The following is a 22530-nucleotide window of genomic DNA, read 5'->3' as shown; positions in this document are numbered from 1 at the left end:
TTTTTTAAGTTTTTTTAATATTTATTTATTTATTCCCTTTTATTGCCCTTGTTATTTTATTGTAGTAGTTATTGTTGTTGTTGTTGATGTCCTTGTTGGATAGGACAGAGAGAAATGGAGAGAGGAGGGGAAGACAGAGAAGGGGAGAGAAAGACAGACACCTGAAGACCTGCTTCACTGCCTGTGAAGTGATTCCCCTGCAGGTGGGGAGCTGAGCCGGGGGCTCGAACTGTATATATATGTTTCTATCTGAAAAAGTCAGTCTGGAACATTACTCTGGCAATGACTAAATTAATAGGGGGTGAACAGTGGCACACCTGGTTGAGTACACACATTATAGTGCACAAGGACCCAAGTTCAAGTCTTCTGTCACCTACTGGGGAGAGGCTTCACAAGCAGTGATGCAGGTTCCTCTCTCTCTCTCTCTCTCTCTCTCTTTCCCTTCCCACTCAATTTCTCTCTGTATCCAAAATTTTATATATATATTAGGGTAGAGTGAAAGTGAGAGGGAGAGGGGAGATGGAGAGGGGGGGAGAGAGAGAGAGAGAGAGAAAGAGAGAGACCTGTAGCTTTACTTCACTGCTCGTGAAGCTTCCCCACCCCCACACCCACACCCCATTGATGAGGATCAGGGGTTTAAACGTGGATTCCTGTGCTTGGTAACATGTGCACTACCACCTGGCCTTTAAAAGCATTTTTCCCCCTTTTAAATATTACTAGAATAGTATAGGTGTTTGAAGAGTAAATGTAATGACCCTTTATTTTGGTGCCGCAAATCACAAATATAATAAACTGTCCAGGCAATGATAAAGTAAATAAATATATGACCATGTCCACCTGATGTCATTCAAAGTAAATACCTTGAGTACAATTCCAGATTTGCCCTGTAGAGGAAAGCATCTCAAGGTTGGACTAGAAGTAGCTCACTGCTGGTTACACAGCCCTGAATTGCTTAGAAGCTGTTTTAATTTACACACACAGCTTCCTGGCGTTATTCCTTCTGGCTGACACATCAGCATTATTTGCCAGATTATAAGAGATCTTTCTCTGTTACATTACTCCACCTCTTTTTCAGTGTGTTCTCCCTTGTCACCCTAATCTAATGGTACTCCAGATAACTGTCTTGCTGAGCAACAATTTCATACAAATTACAAGGAAGAGTACCAGCCTTCTCAGTAATTTACACCACAATAGCAGCAGCTCAGAGGTGCTAGTCATTTATAAATAGGCTCCTAAAGCAGCATGTGGGCTTTTAAAAACTGATCTCATGGTTGAAAATATTCCTCGATTTGAACACATCTTTACTGCCAGTGATGCAGTATGACATAGTAAGATAACAAAACGCTTCCTGATAGAATGCACAGGGATAGAAAGGTTATCAAGACCATTCACCATCATTAGGCTAATGACTAGTGGCGAGGAAGTCATTCTTTATATGCTAAAGAGATTCAAAGTAGCTTACTAAATTTTATCAGACAGATACCATCCTCACTGAGTCTAAGAGTTAAGAAAAAGATCTCTTTTTAAAAAAAAATTTTTTTTTGTATTTATTTTCTCTTTTGTTGCCCTTGTTTTTTTTTATTGTTGTTGTAGTTATTGTTGTTATTGCTTTTGTTGTTGTTGGATAGGACAGAGAGGATAGGAGAGAGGAGGGGACAACAGAGAGGGGGAGAGAAAGATAGACACCTGCAGACCTGCTTCACCACCTATGAAGCGACCCCCCTGCAGGTGGGGAGTTGGAGGCTCGAACCAAGATCCTTACACTGGTCATTGTGCTTCCCGCCACATGCGCTTAACCCGCTGCGCTACTGTCTGACTACCAAGAAAAAGATTTCTATGACAAAGCCAAACTATACCATTTCAACTTTCCCTCAGCGATAGTAATTTTCCTCAAATTCATTCTGACTTGTGTATGCTTTAAAGTTTATTCTGCTCAACTGGCCCTGGACTACAAAAAGAAAACGGTTGATCCATAATACTACTTAAGCTATGTCATAATAAAAGGCACATAAAAATTAACTCATTAAATACTCATAACAATATGAAGCAAAATTTACATTCCCGTTTAACAGATGGGGAGACTGAAACACAAAGAGGTCATGCTGCTTTCCCCATTACCATTCAGTTGGTGAAGTGCTGAGCTGACATTCAAGCCAGACTCTCTTTTGTCCAGAATTAAACTCTCAATCATTATGTCCTGGCTGTCTCTCTGACAATCATTTGTATGGCCAGTAGTATTTCTTGCCTTCAGGTAAGACTGAATGGGAGAAAACTGAGCATTTCATGGTTGTCTCTGTCTTACATTTACTGTAGTCATACAGTAAGTTTGAAATTGGGTCCCAAAAGAACTAGACTATCTAATATGGCCCTGGAGGATGGTTAGTGACCTGAACTTCATACATTGGGTTGAATATAACTCCAACAGTTAATATGCAAAATGTGCATTAGGGAAGTTATTGGAGACCCTTCTTTTCTACTTTTATTATTATGTAGGATGGTTAAGAGCAATTAGAATCTTTGTTTTAACAGGAAATTTGATGTGATCTTACAGGTCAGAAGAATTGAAACCCTTGTATTTCCCATTTTATTATTATTATTATTTATTGGAGACAGCAGGAAGTCTAGAAAGGAGGGGAGATAGAGAGGAAGAGAGACAGAGAGACACCTGCAGACCTGCTTCACCACTTGCAGAGCTTTCTCCCTGTAGGTGGGCATTGGGGGCTTGAACCTGAGTCCTTGTGCACCATAACATGTACGCTCAACCAGGTGCGCCACCACCCGGCCCCTCCCTCTTTCTAACAGTTTAAATACTCTTTGTGGAAACCAGGGAAGTTCATTTGAATTGGTAAGTCCAGTTTCCAATTATAGGTTCAAACAGCAATAAAATTTCCCCCTCCCCCCTTCTTCCTTCCCTTCTCTCTTGTGTATATGTGATTTTACCATTCTGGGTCACCTTTCTGTTCAGCTAGGGAAAGGAAGAAACACAATGGCACAGAAGTTTCCTCTGGTATCATAGTACCTCCTACATGGTGCTGGGGTTTGCATCTGGACTATGTGCATGGTAAGTACATGTGTGCTATCTCTTTGGCCCACAGAGAGACAGAGAGCTGTAAAAAAGGGAATGTTAACAGTGACTTTTTTGGCACTGGGCAACAGACCCATCCATGCTCAGCTTTAAAATTTTCCTCCTTTTGAGAATAGCATTGAAGCTTCCTCCATCACAGAGGAGGATGCCAGACTCTAATCTGGCTTGGGCTCATGACAAAGCAGCACACTATTCAAGTGAGCTATTATGTTATGCCCTTTTTTATTTTCTGTTTCCTGGACTAAATGGGAAAGAAAGACTGAACTTCTGTCTGGCCTCCTGCCTGGGACATCACAGGTAACTGCTAGTTTCCAAACTCCAAAAATACAACGTCTCACCTTTCCCAAATCCCTAATTTATTGTGAAGGATATTCTTTTCCAGGACACGAAACTCCCCTCAGGTCCACTAGTTAAGCCTGGGGATTTGAACTCAACTCTTCAACAAAAATCTTTATAGAATTAAAGTCAAATACATTTCTGTGCTTTTAACAGTAGAGAAGAAGTACATACCTTACTGGCTGCCATGGAAAAGTATTTGAAAGCAGTAATGTTGTTTTGTGGTGCTGCCACATTACCCTCCAAATACATCTAGAAAACAAGCAAAGGTGCTTCTTAAAATGATGGAATTTGAGGGCGATAAACATATTTAGAACTGTACAGTGGTGCACAATGCTGTGGATATAGAAAAGGATACTGGGTTGCACACTTTAAATTATTTATTTTCTCTTTTGTTGCCCTTGTTATTTTATTGTTGTTGTTGTTGTTGATGTTGTCATTGTTGGATAGGACAGAGAGAAATGGAGAGAGGAGGGGAAAACCGGGGCAGGGAGGAGAAATAGAGACACTTGCAGACCTGCTTCACCGCTTGTGAAGTGACCCCCCCCCCAGGTGGGGAGCTGGGGGCTCGAACTGGGATTCTTACCCAGGTCCTTGCGCTTTGCACCACGTGTGCTTAACACGCTGTGCTACCACCCCAACCCCCTGGATTGCACACTTATAAACAGCTAATTTTATGTTATTTGACTTTCACCTCAATTGAAAAAAAAAAAAAAAACTAAGAGGAAAATACCTGTTGTATATACTCTGGAGTGACCTCACCCTAGGGAGAAGAAATGGATGCTATTTGTGTTTTCTTGTGTTTCTGATTACATGATTACCTTATATAGCATTTCTGGAAGCAGGACACTTGTCCCCATGGTTACTAATGCAAATTGGCTGCAGGAAGACAAGGGCAGGCAACAAAGAGGGAGAGGAGAGAAGACCCTAGGAGGATTAGTCAGCCTGGAGCGGGGTTCTCATGCCTGTGAGTGGTAAAGGAGGTGCCTGCCTGGGCTGAGGCTTGTATTAAATTTTAAAGCAGGACTAGTCTGGTTCTCCTGTTACATGACAGGGTAATCCTGAGGTTCTGGGCAAGGGACCTGGGGTATTCTGAATTATTCAGATGAGGCAAGGGATATTTTCAAGTTTTTTTTTTTTAATTATTTATAAAATGGAAACACTGATAAGACTATAGGATAGGAGGGGTACAATTCCACACAATTCCCAACTCCAGAACTCTATATCCAATCCCCTCCCTTGATAGCTTCCCTATTCTTTATCCCTCTGGGAGTATGGATCCAGGATCATTGTGGGGTGCAGAAGGTGGAAAGTCTGGCTTCTGTAATTGCTTCCCTGCTGAATCTGGGCATTGACAGGTCGATCTATACTCCCAGTCTGTCTCTCTTTCCCCAGTGGAGCAGAGCTCTGGGGAGGTGGGGCTCCAGGACACATGGTGGGGTCCTCTGCCCAGGGAAGTCAGGTTGGCATCATGGTAGCATCTGCAAGCTGGTGGTTGAAAAAAGGTTAAGATATAAAAGCAGAACAATTTTTTTTTTAACTAATTGTTGACTAATCATGAACTTAAAGGCAAGAATACTGCAGATGAAGATTGGGGTGTCCATTTTGGAAAAAGCTAGTAGGTCTAGTTTAGGTATATTTCAAGAGGCCCATGACTTTACTAGTTTTCAAGGTTGTTTTAAGTATTCCAGATTGAGTGCTGTTATGTGGCACTTCATTTGAAGTTGTTACCTGAGTTTATAGCTTTATGTCCTGGTCAGCAGCTTCTGTGAAAGGCCTACAGCTCTGTCACCCTATTTGCTAGGTTTTGTTAGTTGGTATCAGTAAATCCTTAGGTTTTTCAGAAATTAAAAATACTCATCAAAGTGAAGCACACACCTTTCCTATAAATGCCATGGCATTTGCACTCCCAGCCTTTGCTGCCTTTAAGAAGTAGTATAGTGCTTTCTGAAAAAGGAACAGTATATTAACAATCATGAGCATATCCTACAAAATAACTTTTCAAACTAAACTTTATTTCATTCAACGTATGTAATTTTATACTATTTCTCACATTTGGAAAAGAACCATAAGTCTATAGCTCTGTGGAGGACAGATGAATCCCAACTATAGCACTAAATAGTCTATTTTGAAAATGAAGACTTTTATGTTGACACTATGTGCTTATTTTATAAGATCGTTTGCACAATTGGCAGAATTGGATATGCAGCATCCCAATGTTTATAAGGCAGAGTGAGACCAGACAGACTCAACTACCTGCTCAGACCAGGCCTTCCTGCAGAGGTGAATTTCAGGCCAATTCTTTTTAAATCAAATTTCAGGGAATTGGCAGGGGCTCTGATTCTCTCTTGGTCATAACATTACATGAAATACTCAGCTCAGAATGCATAAGGGCTGACCTGTCCCCGGCTGTCTCATTTTCTAGCCCTCATTCTGACCTTTTAGAAGCCCTCCTTAGAGATCATATCAAGTAATAATAGAAATTAAGCCCCTGAGAATGATAAATAAAGACACTCTCTTATTAGGACCCAATTCTTTTGCCTTATAAAAAGCCTTGGCTAAATAAATAAATGAATAAATAGAAGAAGAACAAAAAACAAAATAAAAAGTCTTGGATAAAGGGCAGGGGTAGATAGCATAATGGTTATGCAAAGAGACGCTCATGCCTGAGGCTCCAAAGTCCCATGTTCAACCCCCACACCACCATAAGCCAGAGCTGAGCAGTGCTCTGGTAAAAAAAAAAAAAAAAAAGCGATAAATAATGAGGATCTGTGGGCAGTTCTTTAATATGTAAATATGATCTCAAATATTGCAAATTGATTTGAGAACCACCTCCTTATTATTAAAGTGAGTCTGCCTAGTGGACATAAAGTAAATACAAATTCCACCAGTGTCTTCATATTCCATTCATTCATCCATCTATCTTTTCTGTTCTTCACTTATACCTTCAAAATTTTATGACTGATGCCTTCTATATCTGTGATAGTATGTTAGATATTAATAATCCAACAACAAAAATAAACATTGTCCCTACAACTGTCCCCTAGTAATATTGCTGAGAAGAAAGGAATATATGTAAACAAAAATTAGAGGGGCTGGGTGGTGGTGCACCTGGGTGAGCACGCATGTTAACATTACACAAGGACCTGGGTTTGAGCCCCTAGTCTTCACCTGTAGGGGGAAAGCTTTGCAAGTGGTGAAGTAGTGCTGCAGGTCTCTCTCTCTCTCTCTCTCTCTCCTTTTCTAATTCCCCCTTCCCTCTCAATTTCTGACTGTCTCTATTCAATAAATAGTTAATAAAAAATCTAAAAATATTTTTAAAAATTAGACCTAGTTCTCTGATACATGTTTTATAAACTTTATCATAACTCATCTTCACAATGGTACCACAATGAAAGTATTACTATCTGAGTTTATTTAGGGACAGCCAAGATCCGTGCAGGCTACAAGCAGCCTGAGTCCAGTTCCCATGTAACTGGCACTCAGTGTCCTGAAAATGAGAATGATGGCTTAAATGTAAAGGTTTCATAAAAGACTGAGAAGGCTTGCCAGTACAGAGGGCATCATAAGGTAGGGAAATAACATGAGCAAGGAATGGATATGGAAACATAAAAAGTATGCCCATGAAATAGTAATTACTTAGGTATCACTTATATAGAATATATATATATATATATATATATATATATATGTATGGCTTTAAAAAAAAGGGTGAATCTACATAATAGTCTTTCTTTCTTTTTTTTTTTTTTTGGTCTCCAACCAGGGCTTTGCTGGGGCTTCCTGCCTACACAATTCCACCACATTAGTAGACTTTTCTCCCCACTTTTTCTAGGTTAAGGGTGAAAGACAAAGAGATATAGAGAGAAAGAGAGACACTACATCCCTGCTTTTACTTTGCATGGTGCTCCCATGTAGTAGCCGGCAACTCAAATCTCAGTCCTCCTTCCTACATGTTACTTTCTGTGCTCTACAGGGTAAATTACCTCCTGACTTCCTATAAACAGTTTGATTACCAGGCTTAGAACTTTTATTTTATTGGCAGAAAAAAGAAACCACTGGAGACTTAGAAGTATGAGGGAATCCTGAAATAAGTTATATCTAAAATATCTATCTAAAGTAATATGTCAATTGGATAGAACGTTGTAGTAATGTACAATTTCCTAATTATTTTTTAGCAAATCAAGTGTGTGAGTTACCAATCACATTTATGAGAGCGCATCAGTAAAGAAAAGGTATTTCTTATCAATGTTTCTTTTGAGCCAAGGTCCAAATACATCCCTATGGAACTATCATGACATGTATCTGTTGATTTAAATCTTTCATTTTTCTACCTCCTCCAGTGCTGAATCCTCTGTACCTCACAGTGCTTTTTCTTATGTCAAGATAGAAATATTTCTAGAATGAATGGTGGAGTAAATGATTTGGATATAAATCTCCCAAATAAATGGGGTGAGATTTAAAACTTTTAGGCTCTAATATTATAGTTCTATGAAATCATCTTCAGAGTTTTCTTGCTCTCAAGCATCTGTCAATGGAGAGTTCTTGTGGGAAAAAAGTCACACTCTGGAAAACTAGATTTGAATTATTAAAAGAGAACAGCCCATTACTAGAAGCAAATAAGAATCCTGGTGTTATGCTCTTCCTTCAATAAAATGATTCCATGAAGGCCAGGAGAATTGAATCTCTCCCTAACTCTCTCCTTTCTGTACTCCTCCACTCTCATACAATTTGCTTGGAATTCCAATTCTCTTTTCGTTCTCTTTAAATTAGCTTGCTTCAACTGTATAAGCATTTATCAAAGACAGGGGGCTGGATGGTAGCACACCTGGTAGAGCAAACTTATTATGTAGATCAAAGAACCATAGAAGCAACTTTGATTATATATACTAGTCTGAGTTCATGCTTTCAGTGAGTTGAAAATCAAGTATTTAGTCATTCATCCATCTAGCCTATTCACCCCGACATATCTCTCTCTCCATTTGTTGTGTTCTGCACATTTGTGCTTCCCCAAAATTCATATGTTGAAAACCTAGTGCTTAAGGTGATAAGATTAGGAAGTGGGGCCTTTCATAGGTAATTGTTAGAGCCTGTATGAATGAAATTAGTGACCTTATTAAAAAGACCCCAAAAGTTGGTCTGCACTTTTTGCTGTGTTGGGATATATGATGTTTGCAGATTCAAAAAGGATCCTCATCCAACTAAGCTGCCACTCTGTCTCAGATCTCCAGGTTCCAGAACTCTGAGAAATAAATGTTTGTTATTCAGAAGCCACTCAGTCTATGGTACACTTGTTATGGTAACTATAACAGACTGAGACACCATCTATCTTTTGAATATTTACAGAACTCCTAGAGTCATATTTTACTAAATCTAACGTGTATATTCTCTCTCAATCACATTTTGATAAGGGCACTACTTGTTATTAATAGCAACGTACAATTCACATTGACAACACTTTTTCATTTTCAGTAACACATAAAATAAAGTATCTTATAATTGATGGTATCTTTGGTAGGATGCCTGTTGTATGTCCCAAGCATTATGCTAAATGAAGTTTTTCTGATTTAAATGCACATCTCTCTCTTTTTAACAAGCATGGTTTTTCATTGGTTTTAAGAAAAACCCTTATTTTAATCAGTTTGTAACATTTTTCTATTCCATTACCTAGATTTAAGTGTCAAGAAAATGTATTACTCTAAAAACATTTATGAACACTTTTTTATCCCAGGCTCCATAAATCACCCCCGAAAGGAATGGCATTTTCTTTTTTAATGGATAGCAGAGCAGACAAAGCAGTTACTACTACATATTTAATATTATTCTGCTACTAGGTTTAATTTAGTTATGCCTTCTTCTCTTTAATAATATATGCCAAAACATCAAGCTTTCTCAATCTAATTCATTCCAAGCCTGTATGTACTTAGAAATGCAAACGGCATTAAAATGTACCCAGGTCCTTGTGCTTAGTAGTATGTGTACTCAATGGGGTGCACCACCACCTGGCTCCCTAAATGTATTTACTTATTTTATTTTAATGAGAAAGACAGAGAGAAAGATGCAGAGAGAAAGAGAAAGACCAGAGTATTGTTCAGCTCTGGTTTGTAGTGGTGTTAGAGTCTGAGCTGGAGACCTTGGAGCCTCAGGCATGAATGTCTTTTACATAAACATTATGCTGTCTCCCCAGCCCAAATTAATTTTTTTAATGAGAGAGAGATTGAGAGAAACCAGATCATCACTCTGGCACATGGGATTCTGGGTCTTGAATTAAGGACCACATGTTTGAGGAGAATCCAATGCTTTATCCACTGTTCTACCTCCTAGGCCCTGGATATTTATTTATTTATTTACTTATTTATTTATCATTTTATCTCTTCTTTGTATCCCCACTCACTCCAGACTTGTCCTGGTGCAACTAAGTTGTTAAGTTGAAAACAGTACTATAGTATTTTACAGTTCTGCGCATGCTTTTCCCTACCCCTTCAATGCAAATTGACCTTGAAAATGTGACAGGAGTGATGTGAGTTCTGACCTTAACCCTCAAGAAACTCATGCTTCTATGCTCCTACAACATTTGTGGAGTGGCCCAGGCATCCCAGCTATCATAAATCAGTAAGCTCAGGCAAGATTAGCTGAGCTTGACCCAGATCAGAAGACTTGCTTAGGGGGGCTGGGAGGTGGCACACCACTGGGGGAAGCGTAGATATTATCAAGTGCAAGGACCTGGTTCCAGCCTTCGCTCCCCACCTGCAGGGGAAGTCAATTCATGAGCAGTGAAACAGGTCTGCTGGTGTCTTTTTCTCCCTGTATCTCTATACTGCAGCCTAAAATAGAATATATATATATATATATATATATATATATATATATATATCAGTCTTGAGGTTCAAACTTTGACTGGAGTCCTTAATGAAAATTTAGGCTTATTAAAAAAGAAGGCATACTTAAAGAAACTATTTCTCTCCCCCCACCCCCAGGGTTAATGCTGGGGCTCTGCACCTGCACTAAAATCCTAACAACCATTTTTTCCTTTAATTTTATTAGATAGAACAGAGAGAAATTCAGATAGGAGGGGGAGACAGAGAGGAAAGTAAAAAGAGAGACACCTGTAGACCTCCTCTACTGCCTGTGAAGTGTTCCCTCTGTAGGTGGGGAGCAGGGACTCAAACTGGGGGTCCTTGGGCATGGTAATATGTACCTTAATGAGATGCACCACCACCAGGCTCCCCAAAATATTGCTTTTTAAGGGCCAGACAGTGGCACACTTGGTTGAGCTCACATGTGATGTTCAAGGACCCGGGTCCAAGCTTTTGGTCCCCACTTGCAGGGGGAAAGCTTTGCAAGTGGTGAAGCACTACTGTAGGTGTTTCTCTTGCCTCCCACCCCCACAACTTCTCTCAATTTCTCCTTATCTTTATCCAATAAATCAGTATTTTTAAAAAGAAAGCAGGAAGGGGGAGTGGGGCAGTAGCACAGCAGGTTAAGCGCATGTGGCACGAAGCACAAGGACCAGTTTAAGGATTCCGGTTTGAGCCCCCGGCTCCCCACCTGCAGGGGAGTCACTTCACAAGCAGTGAAGCAGATGTCTATCTTTCTCTCCTCTCTGTCTTCCCCTCCTCTCTCCATTTCTCTCTGTCCTATCCAACAACGACGACAACAAGAATAACTACAACAATAAAACAACAAGGGCAACAAAAGGAAATAAATAAATACTTAAAAAAAAAAGAAAACAGGAAGAACCAATTTGTGCTCATTCAAAATTATACTTGAAAGATTGGAACAACCGTAAAATTAACCAATCTTTTTTTTTCTTTCTTTCCTTCTTCCTTTCTTTTTTATATTAAGGTGGGAAGCATGGGGCCAGCATAAGAAAGAGCTGAAGCAAAAGGATATTGTGGTACTTTATTCTTGCTTTATAAATAAAGTAGATTTTTAGATTTATTTCTAGTTTTATTTTTTGCATAGGTCAAAAGGAAGGAACTTTTAATGGAAAGAAATTACACTTTGAATGTTAAAACCCTAAATTTCAATTCTACTTAACAACTGTACTACCTAAGTGTATGTCTTGAAACAGTTTACTACTTTCAGACTCACTCAGCTTCTCATCTTCCGAACATCTTTAGGAGAGAGTCCAGCGGTAGCTCAGCGGGTTAAGTGCACGTGGCGCAAAGCTCAAGGACCAGCATAAGGATCCCGTTCCTGGTTCCAGCCCCCTGCTTCCCACTTGCAGGGAAATCCCTTCACAGGCGGTGAAGCAGGTCTACAGGTGTCTATCTTTCCCCCTCTCTGTCTTCCCTCACCTCTTCATTTCTCTCTGTCCTATCCAACAATAATAACTACAGAAATAAAACAACAAGGGCAACAAAAGGGAATAATAGTAAAAAAAAAAAAAATCTTTATGGGGGCTGGGCGGTAGCAGCGGGTTAAGTGCACACCATACAAAGAAGTGCAAGGACCTGCATAAGAATCCTGGTATGAGCCCCTGACTCCTCCCACCTATAGGGGTGGGGGGTAGGGGGGGGTCACTTCACAAGTGGTGAAATGGGTCTGTAGGTGTCTTTCTCTCGCCCTCTCTGCCTTCCCCTCCTCTCTGATTTCTCTATGTCTTATCCAAGTCGGGGCCCTGGAAGAAAAAAGAGAGAGAGAGAGAGAACAGCTTTATGAATGAGCTCATAGGAGAATCTGACTAAACTCTTGTGTGATGCCCAAATACCTGAGAATTACCCACTGAGCGTCAGAATCCCTCAGTGATAACCTTGGGATTGTACTTTATCCTCACATGGAGGGAGTTACTACCCCCATTTGGTGGTTGCAGTGGTTGGAATTTACCAGAAGTACTTATTTTGTAGTGTTTCATGTACTTTACAAAGACTGGTGATATAGCTGAGGTATGGGGACATTCACAATTAAATTTATGGAAAATCAGCTACTAGGGTTAGTATACTGGAATAAATAGAAGAAGTTCACTGCAGGTTGAAATTTGACATCAAAGTAATATTATGGATTCAGAACTTCCTTTCTAAGCAACTGAAGTTTAGAGTATGCTGAAGATTAAAAAAAATTCTGAAGACCTTCAAGTGAACTGCTTATCTTAATTGTCACCTTCATCACAATTTTACTGAATTCACATGGGCATTTACCTAATGTTTATTGTAAATATTACTTACTCTGTAAAACAAAACCATAGTACCAAAGATATATTTATAAAATAGTAATGTGAATTAAGATGGGAAATAAAAGCAGATAACTCTCATATAATCACCATGTAAAGTAGCTGTTTCTTTTTTTTTTTTATTTATTTATTCCCTTTTGTTGCCCTTGTTTTATTGTTGTAGTTATTGTTGTTATTGATGTCATCATTGTTGGATAGGACAGAGAGAAATGAAGAGAGGAGGGGAAGACAGGGGGAGAGAAAGACAGACACCTGCAGACCTGCTTTGCAGGTGGGGAGCCGGGGCTGGAACCAGGATCCTTATGTGGGTCCTTGCGCTTTGTGCCATGTGCGCTTTACACACTGAGCTACTGCCTGACTCCGAAAGTAGCTGTTTCTATCTTGTTGGGGCTTTGTTGAAATAGGGCCTTTCTTTCTTTCTTTCTTTCTTTCTTTCTGTCTGTCTGTCTGTCTGTCTTTCTTTCTTCCTTTCTTCCTTTCTCCCTTTCTCCCTTTCTCTCTTTCTCTCTTTCTCTCTTCCTTCCTTCCTTTTTCTTTCTTCTTTCTTTCTTTTTAAAAAATAGTTATTTATTTCCTTTTGTTGCCCTTGTTTTATTGTTGTTGTTATTGCTGTCATTATGTTGGATAGGACAGAGAGAAATCAGAGAGGAGAGGAAGACAGGGGAAGAGAAAGACACCTGAGGACCTGCTTGATCGCTTGTGAATGGACTCCCCTGCAGGTGGGGATTAGGGGCTCAAACCGCGATCCTTACTCGGTCATGTGCACTTAACCCGCTGCGCTACATTGATACAATGAGGACATGGTACCTACTAAAAGGGATTCAAAGTCACCTTTTAAAAAGAATCTCAGTTATTTCCCCAAATCTCTGGCATCTTACCCAGGAGTATCCTGTGTAGGCCAAGTTTATTTGCTTTTTTCCTCCACTGTAAATTTGAATTGTTAATTAATCCTCTAATCTCACTGGGGTAAAGTAAGACTAAGCAAAATTACTGAGAGAAACTTTTCAAATATATGAAGATGCTTAATCATATTTCTAATGATGTTGAAAACAGTCTGTGATCTAGCCAAATAGGGCTGAAGTTAGTCCTCATAAGAAAACTCTTAGGTGAACTTCCCACAGCTGACTTTTGGGGAATATGCATGTCCAAGTTTGACAGCTGGGAGAATCCTCCTCCCCAAGCTCTGTTTCAGCAGTGAGTGTGGATGGAAAGAGATTAGATTTGGTTAGATTATGGAAATTCCTCTAGCCCAATTTCCCAACTGTTCCTTTAGAAGCCTCTACTTCTCTGTCACTGTCCACCACCCTTCTGCAGCATTATCCTCTCCACACCACATAACTGAATTTTGATTGACTTACATAGTAATCTTGATCAAGACCTTTCCTTCCAATTAGATGTAACTGTCCAAGAGATACCTAGAAACAATGAGTTTGGAAATTGTTCCATCAGAAGTATCAATTTAAATAAAGAAAAAAAAAAGCCTACTTGGTGATTTTATTATAATATGTTGACCTAGTTTGGTGTATTTGGCATGCTTTGTAAAAGAATAAGGAAGACATTCCAGACTATATCATTTACTGGGTAATTGATTAATGCTGGGCATGTGAATTCAATGACAGGAATCTTGCCTGCAGGTATACAGTCCAGGGGCCTTAAGTCCTGACAGTCAAAGATCATATACTTTCTGGCTCATTCTCTCTATCAAAAATAGAACATTCTGGACTGTGGTAAGAGCTAATTTATAGTAAAGCCAACAATGAATGGTACTTTTTCTATAATTGAAATCTAGGTTATTTTTTTACAGTAAATGGTAAGAGTAAATGCAAAAAAAAATTTGTCATTACTATGGCAACTGGTTCTCCCATGGACTATAGGCACTAAAAATAGCAGAGAATGAAAAAAAAAAACATGAAAAAGAAAATCTTAAGACAAAGAGGAATGGGGTCTCTTCCCTTTTCCATTCAGAATGAGGCATTATTAACTATTCAGGGATGCATAATCAAGTCCCTTGTCATTTGTATGTTCTAAACAGTCAAGTTTATCTATATACATTACTTGTATCTGAATATCTCCTCTTTCTGCCAAAAATTTGTAGTATTGGTATATGTCCCAATCCAAAATTTCACTGTTAGAGCTCAGATTTTCAGGTCTTTCAGTTAGTCTCACTTTTTCCACAGGGATACCTTCACTTTTCTCCAATTTGTCAGCAACTGTGAATAGAAACAAACCAGAGAATGGCCAGAATACACAAGGTTGGAGGAGATAACAGTAGAAAATAAAACATCAGTAGGCCTATTCTCCTCAAATTGTGCAGAAATCTGGTCTATTAACAGAAAATCAGTACTCACAGGAAATAGAATTGTGCTGATATTTATTTAAATCTGATAAAAGCAAGAAGTCTAATTACTATTTGGAATTCACTCAGATTTAGTACCAACATATATCAGGCCATACTGAAGACTTTGGCCAAGCAAGTTCAAAGAAAGGACAGATTTTAGGAGCAAGCAACTGATATCCTCTACCTCTGACTTTTTCCAGTACTGTTATTACAGCATAAAAATGATAATGGGTGGCACACCTGGTTGAGTGCACGTTACAATGCACAAGGACCCAGGTTCGAGTGCCCGGTCCTCACCTGCAGGGGGAAAGCTTCATGAGTGGTAAAGCAGTGCTGCAGGTGTCTCTGTCTCTTCCTCTCTGTCCCACCCTTCCCTCTTGATTTCTGGCTGTCTCTATCCAATAAATAAATAAAGATAATTTAAAAAAATAAAAGAAAATGATAATGGCTCCTTAATTGTTTCCCAAAGGTAGCCTGAAAATAAACAATGTCTGAATAAGCCTAACTAGATGAGCCATTTGCAATTACAGTTTTATTAAACATATGTAATGACCTTGCTATATATAACATCTTAAACTCCAAAGCACTTTTTCCTTTCTTTCTTCAGATCCTATGTCTTATGGAGTTATCACTCTATATAATATTATGTATAACATTAAGCTATGTACTTGAATATTATTATGATTATAAAAAGTATACTACTTTATTTAAATGGATACTACTTTATTCACTAATTGAAGGCCTGTATTTAAAACTCTATTTTGCAGTTTGGTTTAGTGATGTTACAGGATGAAACATTACATAAAACTTTGAATATGATTCTTGGAGCATATATTAATCATATACTCTACTTTTTCTACACAAAGGAGAGGGTGATAATGATTGCTAAAATTGTTCTCAAGTTCATTAATAGAGATCTACATGTACATGCACATGATTTATATCCATTTCTTCAGGAATTTTTAGCAATTCATGTGCTCTACCCATTAGGCCACCAATATTCCAAGTGTTAGAATTAGGGAAATTACTTAATATTTATTGATATAATATCAAAATTCTCAGTTTTAGGAGAAATATGAGAATAAGCAAAATTGAGGATATACACTAGCAAAAATAGATGAGTACAGTAATTTAAAATTATTTGAAAATTATGTAATAAGAAACTACTGTAATAAATGAAATATTATAGTAGATGTTACAGCATACTCTTAATACTTTCAAAGATGTCAATAGGCATTGATTTATCTCTTAATTGCTTCTCAAGACTGTCCACCTTCACATAAAGTATATGAGTTACTCACTATAATCTGCCACTTTCTTGTAATGATTTAAGGCAACTTCACAATTCTGTAGAACATTGATTCCTGACAAATATCTGTAACCCTAAAATTCAGACATATAAACATTTTATTAATATTCTGACATACAAGTTTATAATACTTGTATTTGGAAACAGGAATATTTAATTTACAAACCAAAATCATTTGAGACATCATGCTTCCTCCAGCACTTCCAAAAGTGTAGTATATTAGTGCCTATAATAAAAACAAAAATTTGTTGAACTAAATTAGAAATTCAAATCAATCACTGCTTTTAAATTCATATTTCAGAAATGAACTTTAGCTACTTCAAAAATGAATTCCAAATTTTAGTCTCCTACACTGTAAAGATGACTGCCATTTGGGTGAGTAGGCTGCTTAGTGAACTCTGAGGTCTGAAAAAAAGGCACTGTAAATAATATTTCATCTAGTCATTACATAATTGTTATGAAGCAGTTGTTATTCACCTTAAATGAAAAACTTGAAATATGGGACATGGAAGGGCTAGCAAAATAGTTCATTTGAATAGTGTACTTGTTTTGCCATATGCACAACTCAGGTTCAAGCCAGGGTCCCTTCTTACTAAATAAAACTTTGGAGCTTTCATGTCTTTCTATCTCCATCATGGGGGAAAAAAATGTCAGCCTGGAGCAGTGAAAAGAAAAGAAACAGTATTCTAACACTAAATTCCTCTACTGAGCTGGTACTGTTAACCATCATCTATAAGAATAGACTCCCTTTTAAATGAACATTTTCAAAAATTCAGTTTTGCAGCTGGGCAGTGGATCACCTAGTTGAATGTGCATGCTACAATGCACAAGTTGAAACCCTTAACCCCACCTGCAGAGGGAGAGCTTCAAGAGCAGTGGAGCAGGTCTACATGTCTCTCTCTCTCTACCTTCTTCCCTTGCAATTTCACTAATTTCTATCCAAGAATAAACGAATATTTTTTTCCTTTTTAAAAAATTTCTTTATTGGGAAATTAATGTTTTACATTCAACAGTAAATACAATAGCTTGTACATGCATAACATTTCTCAGTTTTCCATATAACAGTACAACCCCCACTAGGTCCTCTGTCATCCTTCTTGAACTTATAAGAATAAACAAATATTTTTAAAAAGATGACCCCCTGCAAAAAGTTTCATTTTGAGTGGCCAGGATTAATGCTCAATGAGTAGATCTCATACCTTCTCATATTTCAAGCCCTGGGTTCTATGCCTGGTGACACATGAGAGCACTAAAGATAGCACTAGAGGAACTCCATGGGTGGGAAATGGTGCCTCTCTCTCTCCTTCCCACTCCCTCCTCACTGAAAAGGTAGAATGAAAAATTGAGTCAGGAGGCTGCTCAACTGAATTATGCTTGTGTGAGGAACAGTATAAGAATGAATCATAATACGTAAGTAAACAAATAAATACAAAAATCAATTTTATTCTAGGAAAAACAGAGTGACAATACCTTGGCTTGATCATATTCCATTCCTATTCCATAAGAAGACAAAAATCCTAATGCCTGAAGTAAAAAAGAAAAGAAAAACTCAATAAATCGATTTGTTTTTTACCATTATTTTACTATTTTTTCTTTATTGGGGTATTAATGTTTTACATTAAATACAATAGTTTGTACATGCATAACATTTCTCAGTTTTCCACAATACAACCCCCCACTAGGTCCCCTGTCATCCCTTGTCATCCCTTTTTAGACCTGTACTCTCCCCCCGACCCAACCCAGAGTATTTTACTTTGGTGCAGTACATCAACTTCTGGCACAAATTTTTGAAGTCCATCCCACATTCTTATGTTAATATGACACTTGAGCCTCAGGTTTGACCCCTGGCACTGCTTAAAATGGAACATGGCCCTGCAGTACTCTGGTCTTTTCTTCTGGCTCTAAATAAATAAATCATTTAAAATATTGTTTAAAATCAATCTGGTCATAGCTATCGAACTAATGACTGGAAGTGTTTGAAGATCATGGGGTCAAGGGTTTTATCCTGTGGCAGACTGTCAGAGACTTGCTTACATTTTAGCATCAACTCATTAGTCAATATTCTATACCTACCATTACCAAGCCCACGTTCCTATTTTCCCCCATCTGTTCAATAGATGATGTGAATACACTGTAAGTTGCTAAATATCTTCCTACAGGTAAGTTACATCAAGGTCTGAGAATGTAATCAAAATAGAAATTGAGTGATCTGGGAGGTGGTGTAGTAGATAAAGTCAAAGGGCTCTCAAGCATGAGGTCCCAAGTTCAATTCCCTGCAGCACATGTGCCAGACTGATGTTCTGGTTCTCACTCTCTCTCCTCTTATCCCTATCATTAATAAATAAATAAATAATATGTATTTTTTAAAAAGGAAAAATAGAAAATAAAGTTTTTTTTATAATAACTTCAAGGACAATGAATTGTGTTGCTTTTAGAGTATGAAACAATACAGATGTTAGTTCCCCAAAGCATCATAGTTCTAAAATGTCATTTATTAGTATAATTCATATATTTTATTTAATCCATACATTGAAAAAAAAAACTGTTATGAATGAGCCTATTCCTCTTTAGTTTCAAAGTCTCCTTTTTTTAGAAAAGTTAACCATAAATGCTGTTATTACAAATAGAAGGCATCTAAAATTCTGTTACTCCTCAAACTCTTGTAATATAAAATGGCTAAATTAGCTCCTTTTAAGGATGTCTGCAGTTAATATTAAATAATAATTTTTCTTATAACTCTTGGAAACTTTGACTTTGATCCATTTAGAATCTGATTTATTTATATAGAAACTGTAGAGATATAAAAAGATGAAAATATGGTTTGTTCTGGGAGTTGGGCAGTAGCGCAGTGGGTTAAATGCACGTGGTGCAAAGTACAAGAACCGCCCTAAGGATCCCGGTTCAGTTCGAGCCCCGTGCTCCCCACCTGCAGAGGAGTCACTTCACAAGTGGTGAAGCAGGTCTGTAGGTCTCTTATCTTTCCCTCCCCCTCTGTCTCTTCCCCTCCTCTCTCCATTTCTCTCTGTCCTATCCAACAACAACAGCATCAATAACAACAACAATAAAAATAAATAAATAAAATATATTAAAAAAAAGAAAATATGGTTCCAACTGGACTTGCATTTTAAGACTCTTTCATCAATTGTATATGATTTAAAGCACAGTTTATGATAGTTTTTAGTCTGGTCTTCCTGCAGAAGTTTGTGACGTCATAAATTTATAAAGTGAATTGTGTGGGAATCAATTTTTTTTCTATGATTAAGGAGAGGCATACTAAATCTTATCTAGAAAGTAAGTACTAAAATGATGATTTCCTCAGTCTTTAATTAAACAGCCTAGAGGGCATGCTTGCTTTCTCTTTTTAGCAGAAAGTGAAGCCAAAGGATGTGGGCTGCCATGAAGGAAATATGCTACTATAATCAGTGCTGTCTAGTTCCTTTACACTTGGGCATTGACACTTAATGACTTCAGAACAATAATTTTTGGTATTTGGTCTCTTCTAAGATAAAACTGATATGAAATAGCTTGAATTATGGACTAATGAAACTTTAATCCAGGGAAAAAATGTGCATTAAAGGAAGCTACACAATAGTGAGATGACATCAGTGACACTTTCAGTGGTTTTTAAAGGTCAAACTGCTAATTAGATTTGTTTATAAAATGACTCTGGATTCAACTGTTGTGTTGTGGTTTCAAGGAATTGTTCTGGTAGCTCGGATTTGAAAAAAAAAAAAAAGTGAAGTGTAGAGAATATTTTATTCTATTCTAAAGCAAATTACTGTTTCCAAAAATGAAAATTGAGAAATTAGTCCTTCCTTTTTACTTTTTATATAAGTATTATCAATAGAGCAAAAGGATTAAGCAATTTCCTTTAATTATTGTGCGAAGCTTGAAAGCTTCTGAGATCATTACTTTTAGCTTAAATTGCATACTAAACTACAATGTGAATCAACCCTAATGAACGATGCATATACAGTCTCTACCCTTAGTTAGAAAAAAAAGTATTAATGTTAAGATGAAATGTTCTACACAGGTATTCATTATCCAAGTTATTATTAGATTTGTACAAAATTTTTTTTCAGTGATAGCACAGTGCTGATAATGATCCCCCTTCAATGAAACATTTCTATGATTCAAATGTAAAACCAATGAAGAAAATATAGAATATTTGTCATTAAGATAGAGTTATCAACAGTCATACATTTAGAGTTAATCTTGACATTGGGTTAACTCTCAAGTCAATTGTTTTCTCCTACCTTGTCTTCCTTCTTCTACTGATTTTTTTAAGCAGGCTTCTTTAAAAATTATTTTTTGGAAAGATTGAACAAAGCACTGACTGGCATTGACAAACAGCAATTGCAGAGGTTGAAGTTGGGGTCTCTGGGACCTACGTATGCAAATGTTGTGCTCTAAAACTGAGTTATCTCTCTGACCCTACCTGATTCTCCTTAAAGCAGCAAGAAGCAGGGGTTGTGACCAAGCAACACAATTATGCTGAATAGAATATGTACAGTGAAACTGACTTCAGCTCTAAAATCCATATGCTTCATGTAACATTCATTTGAAATTCTTTTTCTTGGACTAATATTTTGACCTAGTATCAAACTCTTTACTTGGGTATAGACAAGTAAATATTTTATATACCCTACATATAATGTGGGTATAAATGTCACTTCTCTGTTAAAGTCTTTTTCTGCTCTAGGAAAACCCTAGACCCTTTTCCGAGTAGAAAATACTTTATTCACTGCTTAACTGTAAAATATTATTGGCATTTCACTCCAATTATTTGTTTATATTTCAGATGAACTCACAAGGACTTTGACCTGACAATTTTTCACCTTCACCTAGATTAAGCTTGGTGCATAGTAAATGTCCGAGAAATAATTGAGTTAATACAACAAAGAATTAAGTGATTTCATTTGTAGTGGTAGACATGATGGTTATATTTAGTCTGTCTTGGATATATATAGTCTGTCTTGGATATATATATACCTGAGATATATAAAAGCACTGATCCATTATCTATAATGTCCCATTTGTTTCTGAATTTTATCATTTTCTTGGGAGGTTAATGGTTTACAGTACAGTTGTTGACACATGGATACAGTTTTTAATCTCCCCATCCATGATAGTTGTATGCAAATCATTTTCGTTTCTATCCTAGGCCCCCTCCACCATTATATACTGGGATCCTAAATCCTGACCACCACCAAAGCTTCCCCTGCCTTCCTTCTCCAGAGTCCTTTTCCTTCTTGTTCTTATGCCTTACCAAGTCTTGAATCAGGCCTTCACTCTTGCAAGGAATGTGCTTTATCATTGAATCACCTCCCTGACCCAAAACTTAATATTTTCAGTTAACCAAGTATATGAACTGAAAGTTTATTTTGCTTATTAGTTTGAAAATATAATTTTCTTATATTTGATTATATAAAATTCATGGAATAAAAATATTAATGAAATTTTTTCCTTTTTTTTCCTTTTCCCTTTTGTTGCCCTTGTTTTGTATCATTGTTGTGGTTATTATTGTTGTTGTTATTGATGTCGTTGTTGTTGCATAGGACAGAGAAAAATGGAGAGAGGAGGGGAAGACAGAGAGGGGGCGAGAAAGATAGACACCTGCAGACCTGCTTCACCGCTTGTGAAGTGACCCCCCTGCAGGTGGGGAGTATGGGGCCTTGTGCCATGTGTGCTTGACCCACCACTCTACCACCTGACCCCCCATATTAATTAAATTTATATGAATATTTTGACATTCATCTAAACAGATTTACATGGTAACATGTCTATGATACATGATTACATTAATAAAGAAAAGATTAGAAAATGTCAAAGTCTGATCCCATTTTTATAAAAATAATGATACATAATTATAGGAAAAATGTGGAAGGATAAGAGTGGAGGTAATAATATTTACATATTTTCTCTATAAATGAATAAAGTTCCAGGTATGAAACTAAATGATTTCACATATTATTATAATCTTGATACTAATTCGTCAATTCAATTATTTTTCAATCCATCATTCAACTTAAAATTATTGTTTCATGCATGGTGTTAAATGTTAGAGGTATAGCAGTAAGCCAGAAACATAGAGTTCCCCAATTAATTGTTTGTTTCCTTGCTTTTATCCTAACTGTACAGATGAAAATTAGAGACCCTTCAGGAGTCTCCTGGTCCAACTAAGCATGCATTGATTATGAGGGCAATCTCACTGCAACATCTGTCACCCCTTTGATTGCCAGAGTTGATTCAGCTGATCTAGCAGGTGGGCTAGTTGGGTGTCTCCTTCC

At 37.5% G+C, this 22530-nt stretch overlaps 1 protein-coding gene across 4 annotated transcripts in view; it reads right to left on the bottom strand.

The window, feature by feature from the left end:
• Positions 1-22530, bottom strand: part of SEL1L2 (SEL1L2 adaptor subunit of SYVN1 ubiquitin ligase) — a 106446-nt gene that overhangs the window by 34786 nt on the left and 49130 nt on the right. For all 4 annotated transcript variants that reach the window (XM_060202913.1, XM_060202921.1, XM_060202931.1 and 1 more), the window contains 7 exons: positions 17711-17764; positions 16407-16466; positions 16233-16314; positions 14649-14803; positions 13952-14008; positions 5300-5368; positions 3596-3673 (listed from right to left, as the gene is read on the bottom strand). In XM_060202913.1, the coding sequence (XP_060058896.1) occupies positions 3596-3673; positions 5300-5368; positions 13952-14008; positions 14649-14803; positions 16233-16314; positions 16407-16466; positions 17711-17764 (555 nt within the window). The remainder of the gene's footprint in view (positions 1-3595; positions 3674-5299; positions 5369-13951; positions 14009-14648; positions 14804-16232; positions 16315-16406; positions 16467-17710; positions 17765-22530) is intronic.

This window comes from Erinaceus europaeus, chromosome 1 (assembly GCF_950295315.1).
Source record: "Erinaceus europaeus chromosome 1, mEriEur2.1, whole genome shotgun sequence".
Taxonomy (NCBI): domain Eukaryota; kingdom Metazoa; phylum Chordata; class Mammalia; order Eulipotyphla; family Erinaceidae; genus Erinaceus; species Erinaceus europaeus.
Note: the sequence above shows the minus strand (reverse complement) of the source record. Positions and strands in the feature narration are given on the sequence as shown.